The sequence below is a fragment of the Melopsittacus undulatus genome, chromosome 7, assembly GCF_012275295.1.
Source record: "Melopsittacus undulatus isolate bMelUnd1 chromosome 7, bMelUnd1.mat.Z, whole genome shotgun sequence".
Lineage (NCBI taxonomy): Eukaryota > Metazoa > Chordata > Aves > Psittaciformes > Psittaculidae > Melopsittacus > Melopsittacus undulatus.
The window spans coordinates 45,426,191-45,442,180 of record NC_047533.1 but is presented as its reverse complement, the minus strand read 5'-3'; the positions used below and the strand labels follow the sequence as shown (position 1 = coordinate 45,442,180).

Below are 15,990 nucleotides of genomic sequence, written 5' to 3'. Positions count from 1 at the left end.
TGGTTGTTAGGACTTGCAGAGGACAGGTTTTAATTGAGAGAGTGGTAAAGATATCCTGAGATTTCTATGTAATAAGACATCAGCTCATGTTCAAATAAGGTAAAAATGTGCTGGAACTGATGGGAACTGTATTGTGAATTTTCCTAGGGCAAAGGAAAGATGACGGTCTGTGTGTTACACATTATTTCTAACTCTCTTTTGCCTATAAGAAACGAGTTGGCTTTTGCATTAAAGCTACAGCTCAGCAAGCAGTTCTCTTGATGTCAGCTTTTGCCCATGCTGCTATTTACTTCTCTACCTCTGCATCTCTCGGGTGTGCTCATACCAGTGCTTGTGTGAATGTTGAATTGACAAGGCTGGGGATCTGCTCCGTGCCAGTGTAGTTTTCATTTCCCAGGACTCTGAAGTTGTCTTCCCTCTGTGGTTCACTGTGCAGCCCCATAAACAGGTGTATCAGCGTGATTAAAGTTATCCAAGGCAGCATTGTTTTAAAAATGGGATACTTCTTAAACTGAGCTTTTATTGGCATGGTATTTCCAGCACGTGTTATTGTATGGAAACCTTAAAAGGTCGGTCTTATAGCAGCAAGAAGAATGTATGAGAAGATTTGGAAACAGGGTATGGTTAGAATATAAAGAGTCAGCATCTGTCCTTCCCTGCAGTGTTGTAGCATCATACCCACTAAATAATAGTTGCGTCCTCTTTTCTCTTTTTTTCAGCTTCTCAGCAAAGATGCCTCCAAATGGGAAGGCCTTACATTTTCACCCGTCAGTTCTGCATTTTGGAATGCAGTAAGTATCTTACATTATTATTTTGATTAATAACAAAGCAGGGAGGGACAACTACACTGGCCTACATTTGGGTAAAGATCATTAGCTGGCATCTTGTCTTCTTGAAAAGAAAGAGAAATAATAAGTAATTGCCGTGGAATTGAAACTGTGTTTCTTGCCTTGCAATACTTTGTAAATGAAAATCAACATACTTTTCAAAAGGAGGAAAAGGGAATAGGGAACCATCAGACATTCTGGGTACATTTCAGGTGATTCTGTGTGGATGTCCAGTCAGTTCTGCATGCTGGTTGTTCATTTCTTGAAAAATTCCCTTCCTAGGGAAGTACCTGGGGCATGTTTGTTCCTTCCTTTAACTTCTGAAGATAAAATCCAGAAAGTCCCAGGCAAAACATACTGGTAAAATCATAGAATAGTTAGGGTTGGAAAGGACCTTAAGATCATTAAGTTCCAACCCTCCTGCCATGGGCAGGGACACCTCACACTAAACCATGTCACCCAAGGCTTTGTCCAACCTGGACTTGAACACTGCCAGGGATGGAGTATTCACAACTTCCTTGGACAACCCATGCCAGTGCCTCACCACCCTCACAGTAAAGAACTTACATCCAATCTAAACTTCCTCTGTTTAAGTCTGAACCCATTATCCCTTGTCCTGTCACTACAGCCCCTAATGAGGAGTCCCTCCTCAGCATCCCTGTAGGCCCCCTTCAGATACTGGAAGGCAGATTTGTTTGGTTTGGTTTTATGTTCTCCTCTAAGAAAACTTTAAGGATTATTCTTAAATGATATTCAGCCTTTGGTCTACCAGAAACCAAAGGGAACATGGTCCCCTTTTGAGCTAAAAGAGTATTTCACGGAGTGGACAGAATGAATGTATAGAATGTATTAACTAAAGCAGAAGCCTTGAGAGAATTAGCTGACAAAACAAGGCCTTGGTTATTGAAACTTCTTTATTCAAAACTTTGTGCGTTGTAAGTTTTCTTAAATTCCAGGTGACTCAAATGAGTTTTGTTCAAGTGCACATCCTACATCCTAGTGTTGCTTATTTGTAGATACCAAAGGACAAAATTTGTTTGGCATGTTTCCAAATAATAGATACAGCTAGCAAATTATTGCATATTAATCTGTTTTAGAGTGATTTGTGTTTGTTGCTGTTTTGTGCATAGTCTGTGCTTATAAAGTGAATAATTTCTTTCTCTTCCCCCCCCCCCCCCCCACCTTCTGTAGGTTATTGGGGTTACCCAGAGCTAAAATGCTGCATGCCTACAACCCTAGTAGAGATATAGAAGTTGTAGTGAATTCAGTGTTTACAGCTACTAGACAGTTTCATGTGTCTCCTGCTCATAGCCGGGTGAGTGTTGATGTACTTTTGGAAACTATGTAATGGCCAAGTGCCAAGCCTTCATGCTTCCTTTGGCCTAAGCTTTTCATACTGTGTTTTCTCTTCGTACTTTTTTGTAGGACCTTCAAGGTTTGGGTTTTTTTTCTGTTTTATTAGCTTTTTTTTTTCTTTTTTCTTTCTCACTTCTCCTGAGACTGGTAAAAGACATCCAAAACCTACAGTAGGAAATATGTTTTACAGTAACAGAGAAGAAGAATTTTTCAGTGTTAAGGAGGAGGCTGTTTAACTCTCATTCTTCTCTAAGCAGCATTATGCAGTAATCTACAGGCATGTGGGTGTTTTACAGCCTTGAATTCTCAGTGTTTTGAATGATCTTGCCTATTCCTCAAAACAACCTGCACTGAAATGTTTTATGCATTTTATATTGCAATTATGAGTATAATTACCTTATGATCTAAGGCTATTATTTTCACTGATTTTTTTAACAGTGTATAATAATATAATGCATGTTAAGAATTAATTACTGTGATCTCAGTTTGATGTAGCCCACATTTTATCCTATGCTGATGTGCAAAGGGTTTTTATTATGCTTTCATCTGATTTGTGCTTTTATGATGACTGAATGGGTATTACTGTGCAGACATGAACGTCATTGTTCTTTTATAGTTAGACCAATTTGGTTACTGATTGTGTTGCCTCAGTTCAGCCTTGACTCATTCAACTGTGTATCATGGGGGGGATTGATTCAGTTTGTAATAGGTATCTATATGCAGGAAGAATTTTTATGCACACAGAGACACAAAAAAGCATGATTAACTTCTTGAACACAAAGGAGTCTTGACTGATGAGGCCTGAGCTAGCTGACAAACTCTAGCCATTAATATGGCGAGTTGTTGCGTGGTCTCAGTTCTTCTCTGAAGTAAGAGCTGTTGAGAGCTGTGGACAGCAGAAACTTCTCAGGGCTGAGATCTGCATAATAGGATCGACAGACACGGGTGTGCATGTGGAGGTGTCTGTTGGGCCCTGTGACTGAATGGTGAGTGTTGTGATCACTGGCACCGAGCAAGAAAACTTCTTTGTGGTTTCTGCAGGTGATTCCTACGATGGGAAAAATCTCTTTCAGAGTACTCTTCCTGCCAACAGAAGAAGGCAGTATTGAAAGCTCATTATTTATAAATACCTCATCTCATGGAGTACTTTCATATCAGGTAACTACTCTTTTTAGCTTGAGTTTTGGATTTACTTGTGTTTTAAAAAGTGATTTTCATACATTTAGAACTTACAGACTTTCAAAGTACATTGGATTCCTGATACAAGCCAGGTGGGATAACGTTTACGATTCATCCTGTATACCAGATCTCACTAGTCTCGTGATCACTCGTACATCTCTCTATATGATTAAAATTACTACTGTTAGTGCGGCTATTTGCAGTAGTAAAACAAAGTGTATTTGTATATGTGTACTTAAAAGATCATGGTCCTACTAGTTGGCTTCATATAATACTACAGTCTAGACTGCACTGTGCTGGAATGCATTTGTCATGAAAAACCCATTTAGGAAATACTTTAGGTGGTTTTCAGCTACTCTGGGGGATTTTATGTAAACACATTGGGGATGTAGCACAGAGTGAGAGGTTTAGGCCCTTAAAACAGGAAAGTCGAAGTAATGGTTGTGCATTAAAGCCATCTATTGTCTGATTAATCACTGAATACAAGCAAGTCTTAAGCTTTTTTATTTTATGAGGGACATTTTATACTCCAAATTCTTTGCTTTTATTAATTTGTTAAAGACAAAATCTGTCTCTGAATTCAGTGATTTACAGTGCCAGCTGTAATCAACCACTCAGCTATTTCATTCCCATACTTAGATACTGTGCTGGAAAACAAAGCTCCTTAAATTGAAGCATAGGTAATTTCAATTGAAAAATCTGTTTTTTAATATGTATGCTGCATTTATCTACTGTTTATTAGAGGAAATGCTACATTTGGCAGGAACTTTTCATCAAGGTTGGGGGAAGAGTACATTATAGAGTGAGTGACCTTTTCTTTTTGATGTCTCTCCTCTCCTTGCACTCACTCCTGACTCCTTGATTTATTGACCTGCCTGATCAGCTCAGGCAGAGCCTTTTATCAAGTAAGTCATGGGGAAGCAGTTGTCAGTGCTACCAGAAAATCAGTTTGTCTCCTGTTGGACTGCTGGTGAAATCAGTAATGGACTGGTTTTCATGGGCTGTTTCACCAGCCACTTGAAACAGAAGAAGTAGCTGCTTATGGTTTCAGCTTGCATTAGGTTTAAGAGTTTCAAAATAGGGCATAACTTGAGTGGTTACAGTGCTTTTGACAGCCCCAAAGTCTTGAAATATGTGTGATGTTCCTAATGCACTTATGCAAGAGTATGTACAGAAGATTCACCCAAATGGAGTAGAAGTACCATTATAGTAAAATGTACTTTGTAAATGCCTCCATAAAAAAAGGAAACCTATTCCCTTTGTTCTGATATTTTCCATGTAGTCAGAGATCTTCAGTGAACATAGAATATTATCCACTTAAAAACATGTTTTGTCTAAGAAGCAAAAAAAAAATCTTTGTATACAAGTGAAAAATTCCAAGGTAATTTTCTTAACGTCTAATGATTTTATCCCCTCCCCATTCTCCTGCTTCTTATTGTCATAAACTAATCTTGGTGGAGCAGAACATGAGTACAGTAAAAACACTCAACTGGCAAATTTTAATAGTGCTCTGAAAACTGTAGAATTTAATAACTAAAATGATCAAAAATATTTTACTAGTTTTTTAAGGCAAGGCCATTGGATATGAATGTGAATATGAAACGGGACTAGTAACAAAGTTTTCCCAGAAGTGGCTGCACTGCCAAATAGTGATACATGTGTTGTAATTGCTGGAAGAATAGTAAGAGAGTTTAGATACTTTCTTTTTGAGATAACCTGATGCTCTGCTGGTAAGCGCTTTGTTTTATGTTTGTAATAGTGCCTGAATGAGTGAACATGCTAAAGTGTGTACAGTTACTTTCCACATTGGAACTTACATAAGTTCTCTTTCAAAAGAAGACTAATGTGAAAACTAGATCTGTGTCTTTGGAAGATTGTTATTATTAGCAAAGTAGTTTTGTAAGTTACTGTGATAACTGAAATACTAAATGTTAATGTTAAAATGTTTAATGTTATGTTAATCTTAATTGTTAATGTTAAAATATTAACGGTAAAACTTTTTGTTTTTAACACCAGGTTTTTGGAACAGGAACTCTGATGTCATCTCCAGAAGAACCTAGAATGCAGCTATCAAACACCTACTTACTGCTTCCACACATTCAAAACATCCAAGCATCACACACACTGGTACAGTATGCATTTCAAATGGAGATGAAACATAAACCTTCTTAGGCATGAAAAGGGTTTTGTCCTCCAGTTGCTGGGATGCAAGGAACATTAACAAAGAGTCCAAGTATCAGTGATAACGGCAGGAAAGAGGTTGTGAGATACAGGGCTACTGTGATCAGCTGGTGTTCTGGTTTTCTGAGAAGTCTTTGGCATTTAAACTATTCCTACTTGTTCATACTCCTGTGGTGTGCTGTTGTCTCAGTTCTGCCAACAGAACTATTTGTGAGGCCCTGCTCTGAACTAGACTGGAGGGTTGACCTGTCCTTAAAAAAATAAACTTTGTATTATAAAGGCAGGGAGGAGGGCTGTTTTGGTTTGTTCTGGTTTTTACTTCAGACCTGTTCCCCATGCCAGTTCACAGCAGGGCTGTGCCAACAGCTTGCCGCAGTTAAAAGGTGTGATGTACTGTGTGGATGAGAATGAGAGGTGGGAGTCAGGCTGCAGTATCCCCTCCTGCTCATATTGGTGCTGAAGATAACCAGGCTTGCTTACCTCAGCTTGACTAAAGCAGAGAGCTCTGGAGAATACAGCAAGGTGGATTTAAGAGGCATATCTATGTCAATTGAAAGAAGTTTTAACAATTTCTGTCATTTGGTTGCAGTTGCAGGTATTTTTGTAGTCTTAAAGGCCCTACAGAACCTTTCAGGTGAATAAAGACAAAAATGATCTTTCAAATTTCCATTTGTATTATACACAGATTCAGTTTTTTCATACACATATTTAGAATATCTTAGTGTGTAACAGAATTTAATCTTCTGTCTGTATGTGAGCTGTGTTAGATTGCCTTCATTTGTCTTTTTCTGTACCTGAGAAAAATTCTCAGCCTAGATAATATTTTTCAGTCTGCTGCATATATGTTAGGTCAGTCTTACCTCTATCTAAGGATAATGCACAATTTCCTTCTCTTCCTTTCTTGTCCTTTGTACCAGTCTCTTTGTTGTAAATCATGTAGGTGTGGTTGCTTGTGAGTGTCCACATACTCTTGCAAAGGAACCAAAAGGCTTCAGGTTTTGTGATTTGGGGTGCAAAAGGTAGAACTAAGAAGGCTTTTCTTGGATGCTATTAATGATGTGTCTCTGCATCTTCATGTCTAGCTCAATGAGGGATTGTCAGCTACTGTCTGAAGTTTGAATGCAGACTGCTGCTTCACAAGTGTCTGAATTCCTGAGAAGTTTTGAGAAGCACTTGACATTGTCCTTAATGTATCATGAGGAACATTTATTTGGGTGTAATTTTCCTGTAATTGAGGAATTTGTCTTCAGTTCACAGGTACCAATTTGGATGGAAATGCTGCAGCAGTAGGAGCAGCTCCTCAGCTGAAGGTAGTAGACAAGATCTACGTAATACTGAAGGGGACCTTATGGCTCAAGTTTGGTTCCATTTAGAAAAATCATAGTGGTTAGAGTTGTAAGGGACCTTAAAGTTCATCCAGTTCCACCCCCCCTGCTGTGGGCAAGGGACACCTTCCACTAGACCTGGACTCAAAGCCCCATTCAACCTGGCCTTGGACACTGCCAGGGATGGGGCAGCCACAGCTTCTCTAGGCAACCTGTGCCAGGGCCTCACCAGCTGCACAGGGAAGAATTTTTCCTAGTATCTAATCTAACTTTCCCCTCTGTCAGTTTAAAGCCATTACCCCTTGTCCTGTCACTACATGCCCTTGTAAAAAGTCCTCCAGATTTCTTGTAGACTCCCTTCAAGTATTGGAAGGCTGCTGTAAGGTCTCCCTGGAGCTTTCTTTTCTCCAGGCTGAACAACCCCAACTCTCTTAGCCTATCTTCAGACAGCTGTCCAGAAGTACCTCCTTCAGTTAACCCTCCTAATATTCTGATCCAGATATCATAAAAATTGATATGATTCTGGATTGTCCAGTTTATATTATAGGCTCAGAAGCTGTGGAGAAGAGAGGTATATGAGTTTTGAGTGAATGACTGCACGTGGGAAAACTTAAAGATACAAAGCTATTAAACACACAGTGGAGATCTGTAGTGAAAAAGCATTTGAAACAAACCAGTCATACTTAACTGTGTATGTTTGCTTTCCCCAGTTTATTTTTACTGAAGTAAAATACCACTCAAGGATAGCATAAGCCTCATTTACACACTCTTGTCATCTTGGGATGCATGAGTTGTCACCTTGGGCAGCAGTGTCTAGTTTGGTACACTATAGCTATCCTTCCCTCTGAAGTCTACTCCTTGGAAACCTGTGAGACAGCTTACTTACTGAGTGCTGCGTGGTGTGTGTGTTTTTTGCCTCCGTGTCTACTGTTTTAAGGGTGGTTGTGTTTGTTTGGTAATACTGACTTCCTTGATCATAAAGGCCTTGATAAGAAAGTAACGTCATTTAATCCCATCATGTGCTTGGTAAAGTGGCTTCTCAGAACTGCTGTAGGCATTGTTACCATAACCCCAAATACTTGTTCTTATTCCTTTGATGGTTGGAGACCTACACCTGACTTCCAGTGTAAATTGCGTTGTGGATGGTTTATATTTGTTAGGGTATGCATTTAGGTTGTATAACTTCTGCTGCTGTCATGGTATAAGCCCAGAAGCATTTGTAGGTGTCATTGCATGTTTACCTTGCCAAGCTGAACAGTCTATGCTTCTTCAGTGATTGGTTGTCCATTTCTTAACCAAGTTGACAAACCCTTTCTGCAGCTTCTCCAATTTGTAAAAGTTTCTTTTCAAGGTGATTGGCCAGAACTGTACATAGGGATATGGATGAAATTTTGTCTCTACAGAGCATTTATGTTTAAAATATGATATATCTGTGGGAATTATAGATGAACGTTTACCTCTATAATAGTATTTCCATTGGAAATACAGTTTATGTTTGCATTTTTTTTTGTGGAAAATAAACTTCTATTGATTTTATGGCTTGTTTTTATCCTTTAATAGACAAAGGTGCACAGGCTTTTATTTTTCTTCATCATTCCCCCAGTTTTTTTTAGCAGAAACTCCTGAGATTAATAAGGAAAGAAAAAGAGACAAAGTTGCCTTCTCTGCTGCTGAATTTCACTCTCTTTCTGTTATTCTTTTCAAAGTTTCAGCTTCTGAAGGGTTCAGGATGAGCATGCTCTGGCTGTGGTCCTGGATCCCAGGATTTCTGGGCTTCTGGCTCACTCAGTTGGGAGGAAAGAAGACCTGTCTCCCAACACTGTGAATTCACAGTATGTCCACGTGGCCGTTCAGCAGTGGCTAGTTACCACTAAGTAGTAACAGATGGTAGATAGGTCATCTTTTGTTTATCCAACTTCTGGATGTAGTCTTTGCTCCAGTTGTCTGGGTTTTGGCATTGTTTATTATTTGGATGGCACTGACAGGGCAGCTACATCACTGCCTCTTTGTGTTCAAAATTCTGTAACACACTGGAAATGTCAATGGAGGAGTGACCTGCGAGGTGGGGCATCTTTTTGTAGGAGACACAGGTATCACTTTGCTGACTTCCCCGAGGAGTTCAGACTTTATGAACAATGTAACGTTGAGAATACTGGCAAGAATCCAAGACTTTAAGCTATGTTTTGTGCCAGGAGACAGAAGATCACAGAAGCAAATGCGAAAGTGTGGTGCTTGGGTGTGGAGAAGGAAGGTAGAGTTTTCTTGGTGTGCCAGCCTGATAACTGCCTGCAAAAACCTGATGAAACCCTGCTGAATCATTATTACAGGGACAGTTAATTAACACCATTCAGAGTGGAAAAAGCTCTTTAGGGCCAGGGCTAGTCCAGGACAGAAACTTTGAGGTATCAGCCTGCAGGAAGAAGGGGAGGCTTGTTCAATGCTTGCTCTTTTTTGATCATACTGTAGCCAAACTCCAGGAAGTGGTTTGAACTCTACAGTCCTGATCATGATGGAAGAACATCTCTGTGAAAATCTTGTTTAGAGCCATTAACAGGCACTTTAGACAGAATAAGGAATTCTTTCCCTAAAAGTGACTCTGGATCTGTGGTTCCTTGGTGGCTATTGAGCTGGCCGGTGCCAGCTGTCCTGTGGGTGCTCTGTCTCTCTTTTGGTGGATGAATTATTTCCTAAGTAATTGCCTACTATAGTGTCCCCCAGTGGGAATCCCAGAGCGGTGCCAGGAGAGTGGGGCTTCTTGCAGATCAGATGGCTCAGGTTTTCAGGGTTGGGTTGTTTTTTTTTTTTGACGGAAGCCTCTGTTTCTTTAAAATTAAAGTGTAAGAACTTGCCAGAGCTGGCAAAAATTTAGTTTGTGTGGCTTCCATCAGACTTCTCTGTTCAGCTGATATAGGATTTGTGTGTGCTGAGAATGTGTGTATGTGCAAGTATATATGCCTGCATATACAAACTAGAGGCACCAGGTAATGATGTGGCAGTGGTTGTACTGCTTTGTAGCACTCTCTGACTTTTCCCTTGTGCCCTGCCTCTCTGTTGCAGTTCTCTGGTGCAAACATATGCTGCATAACTCAGCTCCCTGCTCTGATTCATAGGCAGTGATATTTACAGTGTAAACGGAGTGCTTGTGCTGCTGGGAGATGTGGACATGGTCCTGGCTTTGTCTTGGAAACTCAGCCTCTCACAGTGTTTTCTTCACAGATGCGTTATCTTTGCTTTATGGTTAACACAGCTGTCCTACCAGTACTGTAAGATAGTGGGCATGACAGTTATGCATCTGTTGTCTGCCTTAGATAATGAAAACCCTTTTCCTTTTCTGAAGATAGCTTCTCAAAGGGGGGGAAGGAGTGTGTGTGTGTGGCAATCGTGCAGAAAACAGATCAACATCAAATACACCCCAGCTGCATTTTTTTTCATCTCTGTGTGGTACATTAGCAGCTTCAATTTTAAGGTGACAGCAGTTTTTCCTGTTAGGTATATGCCATGGCAAAAGTAAAAAAAAAAAAAAAAGTTTGGAAAAATGATTTAGCTTTTTTAATAGGGGTGTGGGGTCTCAAACTTCTTTAAACTACAATGGCATTGAATAAAGGCTATCAACTCCTTATGTAGGACCAGGAAAGTGGTAGTGTTCTCTCAAGAACCACTGAGAAAGGAAGCCTAAGCATCAAGGTTTATCTGGCCAGAAAAACAGCCCCAAAATTGCTCTCTGAGTAGTCTTACTGCCTCATTAAAACCACACTAGCAGTCATGGCTGTGAGAGGTTTTGGAACTGAATGGAGTTTTATTTCTGCTCTTAAAATTTGATGAGGACAAAAGCATTTGTCGAAAGGAAGGGTGGCAGAGGTTCATGTTCCCCTAAGAGCTGCGATGGGGACAGGGTTTGGGATGTGGATCTCCACTTTGCAGAGGTTACATCGCCCTCTTGCGTGAAGTCCCAGTCATTTTGTTATGAAATTTGAATCAGGAATGCAGGATGTCTGTATATTGGCTTCCTTTTGACTGTGCTTGTGTAAAACTGGACCCCATGAAATGCCACGTGTGTGGTAAATCTACTTTCTGCTCAGGTGCACCCTGCCCCCTTCTGCCTGTCCCAAGGAGATGCAAAATAGGGTGCTGGATATTGAAAAAAAAACTTTGATTCATAGTTTAGCTTTTCAACGTTATTGACATAATATAGACATAAGGCAATATTGACATAGTGTATAGTAATGATAATCGCTATAAATATATAATAATATATAAAGATAATTATTATAAATATATTAGCATTGTCAATAATTAGCATTATTGACATTTTTTAAAGTCCATCGCATTAACATGTGCAGAAAGTTGAACCTGCAGATACCCCACTCAGATATTTAGTTAAGTATCGCAAGAGAATTATTCATGTAGAATAATTGTTTGATAAGTAAGCAGATATTGACAGAGTTCCTGAGAATTTGAGATTGATTATTCACCTAGTGTATAGAGCAATTGTATTTATTTCTTTTAATTTTCATATGTTTCTGTGTCATGCATATGTGGAAACAGTCCTGTTATCCTTATAAATTGTGGTGTGTGCATGGGATTTGAAGCACATTTGAATCAAATGTTTGATGTTGTCTTCACTTTCCTTTTTTATAGGCAGAAACTACAAATGCCAGTCTCTTACGTGTTCACCTTGAATGCAGTTTACCTAATGATGCATATCAGCAAGCTAAGGTGTGTTTTATTATCATTTTCTACCTATTTAAGTCTTATTTCAGTTGTAGTTTAGAGGGGCACTTTCCACAGCTCTAGAAGTTTTAGCAACAATGCAGTATCTAGTGTCTTAGTTTAAAGGGAAATTGTGCTTTTACCTATGCTTTTATAAAACTGTACCCTGTGGTATACATGAAATGTCACATATATTATGCTGTAACCTTTAGAAGAGGGGAGATGGAAAAAGACACCAAATACCTCCATGGCCCCTCTTCCTCAAGACCAAACCAGCAGGCTAAGTGTGTTAATGTGGAGATGCTATATTACTTCTATGAAGTACAAAAGTGATTGGATGCCTGTAATTCCCTATCTCTAGAAGCATTTCACAAGTTTCTGGTTCACACTGACAAATCAGTGAGCTGGGAAGCTGAAGTCTGGACTCTGTGCTCAAGAGGCTTTGAAGGTGGCTTTGGTGTTGGGCAGAGCTAAGGAGGGGTGAGCTTGTTAGCAGAAAAGCCCCCTCCAAAACTTCTGAGCATTCAGGACAGTAGGTCTCTCTATCCTTCTGGGCAGTGCTATCTGATTCTCCTCTTCCCTTCTCTCCTTAAATGTCCTTACACAGTGAATGGGTATTGGTTCACAATGCTAATGGTATTCGATGGGGTATTTGGTTGAATCAGATAGATAGGCTTGTGCTGTGGTCTGCAGCATCTTCCATCAAGTGTGACAAGGCCTGGACTCTATAGCTGTATTCCTGTATGTTACATGTTACAGTGACCCTGTGCTGTTTTACTCCCATGTTTGATTCTTGCATTACATTGGTGAATAAGGCTAAGCTTGAGGTGCACCTGAACTTTTGAGATTGCATGTAGTGCAGCTGCTTGCTCTTTGGTGTGAGCTTTCCAGGGGCACAGCAGCCTTGTGCTCCAGTTTCCACAGTGGCCTCCTCTCCTGCTCCTGATGGCCATTTCACATGCTGACGGTTTCTTTGGTGCTGTTTGAGCAGTGAACTGGCATTCCATTCCCAAAGACTCTTCCCTGCTCCCACAGTACCTCCTTGCGACACTTCACATTAGCTGAAGGTGTATTGCTACCGCTTCATGAGAGCACTTCATGTGCCAGGAGTGGTTTTCTCCTCTTCCTTCTGAGCAAAGTAGTCCTCGTGGTGGGGCATTGAAGCCTAATGACCTTCATGGTGTGATGCAGGACCAGTTTATGTTATTCACTGTTGATTATCTAGTTTTGTTTCACATTGTTGGCGTGAATTTGTTGTGAAATGGTGTCTGTGTCTTTGTAGTTGCTGAGACTCAGCTGTCTTAACAGCAGCCACTACTTAGAGAAGGCAATAAGACCCTATTTGTATTTATCTGAAGTATTCTAGCCAGACAACAGTGTTTTCTATTAAGAATTGCACATGTATGTTTGTTTTTTAAAATTACTTCAGTGAGAAATGGAGACAAAAAACACAGGATTTGGAAAAATTAACTATAAACAGACCAGTGAACATGAGCTGTCTTCCTACCATTAAGACACATGCATCAGTCTGTTTATGGCACATTTTATTGAAGGCAGAGGATTTAACAAAGGAAACTGTTTTGCAGTCCCTGAGGTGAGACTGACTAAGACAGTTTATAAATTTGCATTCTTTCAAGGTTCAGTGTCCTTTTCAGTTGTTTTTTGTCTTTGTTTCTGCTGTGCTGCTTGTACCCGCACTGTCTTTGGTTTCTGCTGAGATTTTAGCTGAGGTCCTAATTACTCCTGTTTTGCCAGCGCCAAGGTGCTGGTAACCTTCACTGTTAGCTAATACCTTTGATTAACTTCTAAAAATACCTTACTGTACTAATTTTCTCCTCTCACACCACATACACACCATATCCCCTTGTCTCGCTCCAGAGTTGCTGTTTCATGTCTGATGACCCAGTGCTGCTAGAAATGAGCATAACGGTAAGAATGGAAAATGCCCAACAAGATTTTGTGGAGCACAGACAATACTTACTGGAGAATCTTTTTGTAGTTTATGTAGCAATGGAAAATACGAAGACCTTGGGTAAGTCCTAAATATGACTGTTAATTGTAGTAGAACTTGGTTTTATACATAAATTGCAATTTGATGTGCTAAATTTAGTCAAATTCAGTGACAGCCAAATTGTGCAAGTAAGGGGAAAAGCTAAGTATTAACAGTTAAGAGTTCAGTTAAACACAGCTTGTCAGCTAGTTTGTTTAAGGCAGTTACTGTGAGCAGAGTGCTCTTTATGAAGGTAATGATTTTAAAGTTGTAAACTACTTCTGTTTCATTTTTTAGTCCTTCATAGTATGGGAAAATGTCATGGTCCTTTGATTTCTACAGCTGCATTTCTGGTTTCACATTAATTAAATTGACCATAATAGAACTGTGAAGGCAGAATGGTTTGTACAGCACTGGGAATAGTAGCTGTTGTGGAAAGTAGGGTAGTGAGGTAATATAGATGTGCACATCATTTGTCCCTGTAAGCTAGAATTCTACAGGCAAAAAATCAACTCCTTGCAGGTTTTTTTATGCTACATAATTTGGGTGAGCAAATCCTCTAAATCCAGGGGATTTTACGTTACTTATGGAGCTTTTCAGTCTGTTTGAATAGTTTTTTTTTAGACATTTCTGCCAGTTTTACTTTCTGATTAAAGAAGAAGGAACTGCTTAGAAATCCATATTAAAATAATATTTTTTAAAATACTAGTGAAAAAAAGAACATTATCTATTTTTCTTTTGAGACGTTCTGTTTAACATTTGGTCACAAAACAATATATGCTTTTTTCTGATGACCTGTTCTGAGATGTGATATTTACAAAGAGCTGAAACTGGAATACCCTCTGTAAACCTAGTTTCCCTACCAGTGGGATGCCAGTGCTTTGTTTTGCTGAGTTGTGGGCATACATTTATTCTGATAATGGCAGAGAATCGTTCACATCTATTGTGTCAAGGGTGCTTACTGTTAACATTTTTGATGGTTAAATAGAAGAAGAAGCTTCTAATAGAAGCTCTTAAGACTGTTTTTTATTAAATATAATGATTCTATGATTCTATATGTCCTCACTATGTTAGAGGTTGGGCTAGCCCTTGGACTTGCTGTCAGTGGGAAGTTCCAGGTCATGCTTGCTTTTGATATGGTGCTTTACCATATCAAACAGCAGTGCTTGCTTGCCTCTGATTTGTATAATTAAATGAGATGTGGTCTCGAGAGAAAGATCTAGCAAAAGGGAATACGGTGCTGTGTTAGTCTCCATGTACAGCACGTGCGTTAGCACTTAGAGTGGGACAGCAGATAGGCAAGATCTGCACAGAGGAGCTAGCCAGCTGGAAAGATTGAAGAGTATGTGCTTTAAGCAGCTGTGGGTATGTGGACCATCTGCTCATTCAAAGTCAGTATCTTGAACCAGCTTCTCTTTTGGAAGCTGGCAACTGTAGTGTTGCTTTCAAGCAGCTGAGCAAAGCACACTCATTAGAAATTGTGCCTGATGAATTGGGAGAATGTCTTTTTATGTCAGCCTGTATCTACTAATGTAAAGTATAAGGAAGGGCAAAAGCTCAGGTAGTCTTGTTCATGGAAGGGTGATGACCAACCTGTTATAATAGTCACCTCTTGTTCTGTCCTGCTGCTCTTCTCTTGGTCCTCTGCATGTTCGTAGTGTCCTGTGGACGTGAACATAACTTTTCCAGTGATGAAGGGTGGTTAGCCAGTATAGTCGTACCATCGCATTGGCAGGTGAAAGCTGACTTATACCCATATACTGTTGCTCTGGTCAACAGATTACTACCCTACCAGCTGATAGGACAATTCCTATTTTAAGCCCAAAAGGTGTTAAGGATCTAATCCGGCTTCTCACTGTCTCCTGATAATGCTTGCTGTTTGAAGCGGCGTGCCAGGGTCTTGAGTTAGCTGTATATGCATACAGAACAGTTTTTACTGGACAATCCCATGCTACTGATAGGTTGGCCCTTAAACTTAGAAAGTCATGGTAGCATCAGCCATCATTGTTTCCTTTAGCTCTGCCTCCTGTTTCTTTGCCCATAGGAAAGGGGTAGTAATGTTCCATCTTGGATTTAGCAGATAATGAAGATTCCCTGTTTGCCTTCATATTTATGGCCAAAATGCTTGAGTGGATTTTTACTCCTTTATGAAATGAGTGTCAGCTTGAGATGTGAATAGTTCCTCCTTTTTACAAGGGTAGCTGTTGCACAAAGATTCTTATACTTAAATTGGGATTGCTTCTCATGAGTATCTGACCAAGCAAGAGTGCTTCTGTCCTTGGTCAACTTACATCAGTGTTCATTCTTTTGGACAGGTGATTCCTCAGTAGATGTATACGTCATGCATTCTGGGAACAGCCTTGTACATATACAGGTAATTGTGGGCATAAGAAAGTTATATTTTAGGGTTTTACATTTGATT

General features: G+C 39.8%; 1 protein-coding gene across 8 annotated transcripts in view; it reads left to right on the top strand.

Moving 5' to 3' along the window:
• TMEM131L (transmembrane 131 like) overlaps positions 1 to 15,990 on the top strand; it is an 81,813-nt gene that overhangs the window by 34,485 nt on the left and 31,338 nt on the right. For 5 of the 8 annotated variants that reach the window (XM_034064617.1, XM_034064622.1, XM_034064616.1 and 2 more), the window contains exons 4-11: positions 720 to 791; positions 2,019 to 2,142; positions 3,225 to 3,341; positions 5,379 to 5,489; positions 6,794 to 6,853; positions 11,507 to 11,584; positions 13,457 to 13,610; positions 15,884 to 15,942. In XM_034064617.1, coding sequence (XP_033920508.1) covers positions 720 to 791; positions 2,019 to 2,142; positions 3,225 to 3,341; positions 5,379 to 5,489; positions 6,794 to 6,853; positions 11,507 to 11,584; positions 13,457 to 13,610; positions 15,884 to 15,942 — 775 coding nt within the window. The remainder of the gene's footprint in view (positions 1 to 719; positions 792 to 2,018; positions 2,143 to 3,224; positions 3,342 to 5,378; positions 5,490 to 6,793; positions 6,854 to 11,506; positions 11,585 to 13,456; positions 13,611 to 15,883; positions 15,943 to 15,990) is intronic. The other 3 variants (XM_034064620.1, XM_034064621.1, XM_034064619.1) reach the window with 1 other exon arrangement.